General features: G+C 43.4%; 2 protein-coding genes across 2 annotated transcripts in view; one reads left to right on the forward strand and one right to left on the reverse strand.

Annotated features, from left to right (window-relative positions):
* LOC115295643 (zinc finger protein 91-like) overlaps nucleotides 1-5,780 on the forward strand; it is a 71,178-nt gene that overhangs the window by 4,866 nt on the left and 60,532 nt on the right.
* On the reverse strand, nucleotides 1,576-5,606 carry LOC115296522 (putative protein ZNF720). The gene is made up of 4 exons (XM_029944975.1): nucleotides 5,374-5,606; nucleotides 2,390-2,516; nucleotides 1,800-1,895; nucleotides 1,576-1,619 (listed from the first exon to the last, which is right to left on the reverse strand). Exons 1-4 carry the CDS (start codon nucleotides 5,413-5,415, stop codon nucleotides 1,576-1,578), a joined length of 309 nt encoding a protein of 102 aa, XP_029800835.1. The 5' UTR covers nucleotides 5,416-5,606.

Consider the following 5,780-nt stretch of genomic DNA (forward strand, 5'->3'; position numbering starts at 1 on the left):
AGATGTGGTATATATTCATGATGGAGTACTACATGGCAATGAGAGGGAATGACATATGGCCCTTTGTAGGAAAGTGGATGGACCTTGAGGGTGTCATGCTGAGTGAAGTAAGCCAGGCAGAGAAGGACAGAAACCATATGTTTGCACTCATAGGTCTAGCAGGAAAACAAGAGAGACCTAATGGAGAACCAGGGGGAGCAGAGGAGGGACAGAGAGTTGGGGAGAGGGAGGGATACAAAACTTGAGAGACTACTGAATGCTGAAAATGAACTGAGTTGAAGGGGAAGGGGGAGGGGGGAAAAGAGGCGGTGGTGATGGTGGAGGGCACTTATGGGGAAGAGCACTGGGTGTTGTATGGAAAACAACTTGACAATAAAATGTTGAAAAAAAAAAACTATAGAGGAGAAAGCAGGAAACAGCCTCCTTGACTTCAACCTCAGCAATGTCCTACTCGATAGATCCCCATAGGCAAAAGAATCAAGAATAAAAATGAACTACTCGGACCTCATCAAGATAAAAAGCTTCCACAATGCAAAGGAAACAATAAAAAAAAACTAATAGGCAAATGACAGAATGGGAAAAGATAGTGGCAAATGGAATATCGGATAAAGGACTAGCATCCAAAATCTACAAGGAACTCCCCCAAATCCACACCCGAAACCAAATAATCCAGTGAAGAAATGGGCAGAAGACATGAATAGACACTTCTCCAACGAGAACATCCAGATGGCCAACAGGCACATGAAACGATGCTCGGCATCCCTCATCATCAGGGATATACAAATCAAAACCACACTGAGATACCACCTCATGCCAGTCAGAGTGGCTCAAATGAACAAATCAGGAGACTAGAGATGCTGGCGAGGATGTGGAGAAATGGACACCCTCCTACACTGCTGGTGGGAATGTAAACTGGTGCAGCTGCTCTGGAAAACAGTGTGGAGGTTCCTCAAAAAATTAACAATGGAACTCCCCTATGACCCAACAATATCACTGCTAGAAATATTCTCAAGGGATATAGAAGTGCTGATGCATAGGGGAACATGGAGACCCTAATGATCATAGCAGCACTTTCAAGAATAGCCAAACCATGGACTGAGACTTTATTATATATAGGCTGTGAATTCTAACTTCTAAATGCATAGTATTAGTATGCAGGAATGCTAGGATACACATAAACACATTACTTCATCATTGAGCAACAGAACACACAGTGGAAATTTAAAATTTTAGTTAATAAAAAGACAAATGAAGATCCAATGTGAAATAAAGGATTAGATTTTGTCAAGTGTGGGAGGTGTTCGGTGATATTTTGAAATTTCTGAGCCTGGATTTTGTACAATCAAGATTACAGCCTCTATGACTTTGGCAAGCATAAACCAGAAAACATGTGATCTCTCTCTCCAGCGTTCCTGGGATTTCTGAATCAACCCCCAACCAATATGCCTACTACGACGCCGACACATATGTCATAAGAAACAAAACAATTTAGAAATGGCATAGAAGTCCTCAAAATGAGGAGATACCCTCTGGGGCTCGCAAAGCAATGGAGAAACTCTCAGATTACGGAGGTCCTCACCGTGGGAGTGGTGGACCTACACTGAAGCTGAAGGAGTGTCCTTGGAGAATCAAAGAACATAACGTATCAGATAGATGTCCCTCTGTGAGCGGGAAAGACACAAAAGTAGGCTTCACAAATGATTTTCCATTCAAGGAGAGCTCCTTGAACTAACTTCAAGTTCTAGCTTCCTCCTTCACACTGGCACCTCATCCTGGTCATCAGCTTCCTTCCCACCTACCTGGGTGTGAGGTTACTGTCTCCTTTCTCTTCACACCCTGCAGCTCCTTCTCTTGCTCCAAAAAGATGACCAGGTCTGGTTTTGATACAAGGAGACCTGTTTATCAGAAAGAACGAGTATAATTATTGCTGGACATTCTACCTTTCAACCCAGTATTGTACTCAGTAGACGAGAGGACATGGGAGAATTCTAAAAAATGACTTCCCAAATGCGTTGCTGGAAAGGGAGCCTCTTCAAAACCTGCAGGAGGAGGTACAAATACTCCCATCATGACCTCCCTTCTTAGGACACCAATACAATAAGCAGTAAAAACTGGAGTTTGAGATATGGGCAGTACCATCTTATGCCACTCAGCATTTAGAAGTGCCATGAATCGACAGAAATTATGGTGGTACCTGAAAAAAAAAGGGAGGTTGAAGCTGAAAAGGAATCCTCATGAGGTATTTCCCTACATCTACAAATCCCAACGTTCTTCCCTTACTGCAGAGATCTGGATTCCAGTCGTGCAAAGAGGAAGCTGCCAAGAGTCTTCGAAGGAAGGAACAGAACCCCGAGTATGGTTTGGGAAATCTGGAAGGAGTGATCCTCACCTAAGAAGAGGAGGTGCCCATAGACCTCCAGTATCACATCCGCATACAGTTCCCGCTGGCTGTGGTTCAGGCATCCCCACTCCTCTTGAGAGAATTCTAGAGCCACGTCCTGGAAGGTCAGCCATCCCTGCAATAAATACCAGAGTTATCCAGTGGCCATTGGCAGTGTTCATAATGGTACCTAAGATGAAAGTGGCAGTTACTGTCACCAGGCAGACTCCAAGAACTGACCTTCACTGCTTACCTTCCTGTACCCACTGACCAGGGTCCCTCATTTTACTTAACCTCTTTTTTCTCTCTTATCTTTTCCTTCTGGCAAAACACCCTATGGACACAGTCCCCTGTGATGGACACATAAAACATTCAACAAAATGTAAACCCTGCCCTTGGGCAGGCCCACTTTGAGCTTAGCCCCTGACTCATCCCTTTGTCCATGGATGATGGAGTTGACTTATGCAGTGAGGACAGTTACCTTGACCTCCTTGTAATATCAAAATCTCCACCCATGGAGGAGCACAAATCTCACTTACAAAAGACACAAAGTATGTATACAGGTGTTCTCCTCAGGCACATGTGCCACCTTATGTCCAGTTCTACATAAGATGACAAGGTTCCACTTCCTAATTAGCCACTGAAATTTAAATAAAAGGAAAACATCACACAGACACACACACACACACACACACACACACACACACACCCTTGATCTCCGAGTCTCTTATTTGGATGGTATTCCTTCTGATCTCTGTATTGGCTGGAAATCAATTTTCCTTTGGTGGTGACAACCCCACTCGCTGTACTTTCATCTAGGACCTGTTATATTCCAGGATATTAAGACACACAAATGTGTCAATCATGTGATTCTGGTTTTCATTTTTCTGAAACTATAAAACAGTAAATAAAAGCGTATTTCTGTAAATAAATACTTCTTTGCCTTTTTTCCTTTTTCTTATTCTATCATGTTTTGCTGTTTTCTCTCCACCTAATGATGAGACTCTTTCAGTGGCAACACTTCAAGGGGACACATGGTTCTTTCTACTCAAGGAAACTCCCATATGTTAGCAACTCTAAAGACAGCTGCTTTGGCTTTTCCTAATTCCTACTAAATTCTCAACTGCCCAACCTTCACTCAGAGGTAGGAATGTCTCTATGCCCTTATTCAGCAGGAAGAAGTTATAGAAGATGAAACCTTCTATCTTTAACAACCTTAAAGATAAAAATGTCAAAGTTGTTCAAGGGGAAAATGACGAGGGACACAAAGTCAAGAGACACGTAGCTTCAATAAAATTTCCTTACACCTTGCAGCTCAATGATACACACCTGAGACATGCAAACATACCCTTCCTCGAGGAATACATAGTTGCTCTAGTGCCTTAATATTTGTTATTAAATCCTTCAGACAGGCAGAGTATGACATTTAGCACGGTGGCCTGCACGGTAGAAGGAAACTCATTTCAAGCTACATTTGTTTTGCCTTCGCTCTCCTCAGCAAAAACTACAAGCAAAAAGCAACTCTAAAGAAAGAAACTTCTAGGAGAAATGTGATGATTTCTCAACACTGCTCAGTAAATCTAAGAGCTTTAGGGACAATGTGGGGGAAGATCAACATCATATGGGAGACACCTGGGAGAGAGCACCGAGCCAATGCAAGAAGTGAACAGGAACTATGCTAATACAAATTGCTTTTACTGTCTAAGACACACCAAAGGACACAAGATCACTTGTGTGTTCTGTTCAATCACACTATCATTCTAATGACGAGAATACAGTGAATCTATACAAAGTTCCATCACATATCATGTCACTAGAGGCTGCTCTGAGGCAAACAGGTTTGAGCAATTCATTGTAGAGGGGCCCACAGGGACCACCTGTCTGAACAGATGCAGGCCAGAAGGGGAACTGCCTCAAAATATCTACAGGCCCTAACTAACTAACTAACTAACTAACTAACAGCTACTTACAACCAGGCAGAATTACCAAATAAGGGCAAATTCCTTAAGTCGCCATACCTCCTCATCATCCCCTGCAAATTCAGCCCCAACTCACTGCCTCCTGGCAGCAGCCTCTCTTCTGCTGTCCTGCCCCCTACTCCCTTGAGGGTTCTTCAGAAATCTAGGGTCTAATTCTACCACAGGTGAATTCTGTTCACTGTCCATGCCCTCAGCATCCTCAGGATGAACAACCCGTATTTGGGAGCCCCCATCTCAATGGGAGAAATGCCACTGGAGACACCTGTTTCCGTGTCCTGTCATGTCTAGTATGTTTTAAACAGAGTATCTTTTTCCCATTTTACAAACAAAGACCACCACCCCCAATCCTGGTTGTTTAACATTCCCAAATATTTTGGGCCTCATATCCATCCTGCGTATTTTTGCATTTATTTTATCTTGCAAAATGGTAGATTTATTATACCAGGAGGAGAGGACATGTCAGCACCAGGTTTCACAATGAAGTTGTGAAGAGTGACTGGTCATATGCTGGGCAGCTGGGGGAGATAAAAGCAAAAGGGAGCCTCCAGAAGGACACTCATATGCTTAAGAGGTTTCCTAAGATACTGGAGGCCTTATAGTTATCGTTTTCTTAATCCTGGTGTAAAAACGAAAACTGAAGAAGGAACAATTCTCCCTGAGTGAAATCCCAGGGCCAGAACCCAACGGCAATTGGAATCTTGGACTCAATGCTTTCCCCTTTGGATCTGTCCTAAAGGGAATGTTTGCAATACATTCAGGACTTTATTTCAAAGTGACCAATGTTGATGCCATAGTGAACGCCAGGTGGGAAACGTAGAGAAATCCTAGCACATACAGGGGAGAAGAGCTCTAAAGACCTAACCTTGAATATCATTCCTGAGAAGGTTTGAAAACTTAGGTGAAAACATGAGGCAGAAACATCACAAATACAGAAATCCACATTTGCGATTTCTACATCCATGAAGTAGAGGGGGAAAAGAGGACATGGCCTCTGAGCTGGCACACCAGGCTTACCTGAGAGCTGACCATTTCTTCTTCTGTCCACTCGTCCTGCATATTTCGTTCTCAGATGGAATTGTGGAGAAATCGCAGCTGCATAAGGAGAAAATGGCCTAAAAGGCCCCAAGAGAAGTTCTCAGCAGAAACGTGCTCACTGGTCGGCAGGACTTTCAAATACAGAAGGACCCAGCTTCCTAGCTTGCCTGAGTCACACTCCAGGCAGTTCAGTGTTCCCTGAGGGATGGACAGTGTCTGGGAGAGAGGGATGAGAGAACCAGGAGATTCGTTCGATCCCCAGGCAGGCATCTCTGCTCTAACTGAAACTCAACTTTACTTATGGTTAAGTGGATGGGGAACAGCACAGAAGTGAAATTTGCCTTAGACAATGATTTCTGATGATTAATTTCATTGATACGGAAAAA

The sequence above is a fragment of the Suricata suricatta genome, chromosome 7 (genome assembly GCF_006229205.1).
Source record: "Suricata suricatta isolate VVHF042 chromosome 7, meerkat_22Aug2017_6uvM2_HiC, whole genome shotgun sequence".
In the NCBI taxonomy this organism is placed as follows: Eukaryota; Metazoa; Chordata; class Mammalia; order Carnivora; family Herpestidae; genus Suricata; species Suricata suricatta.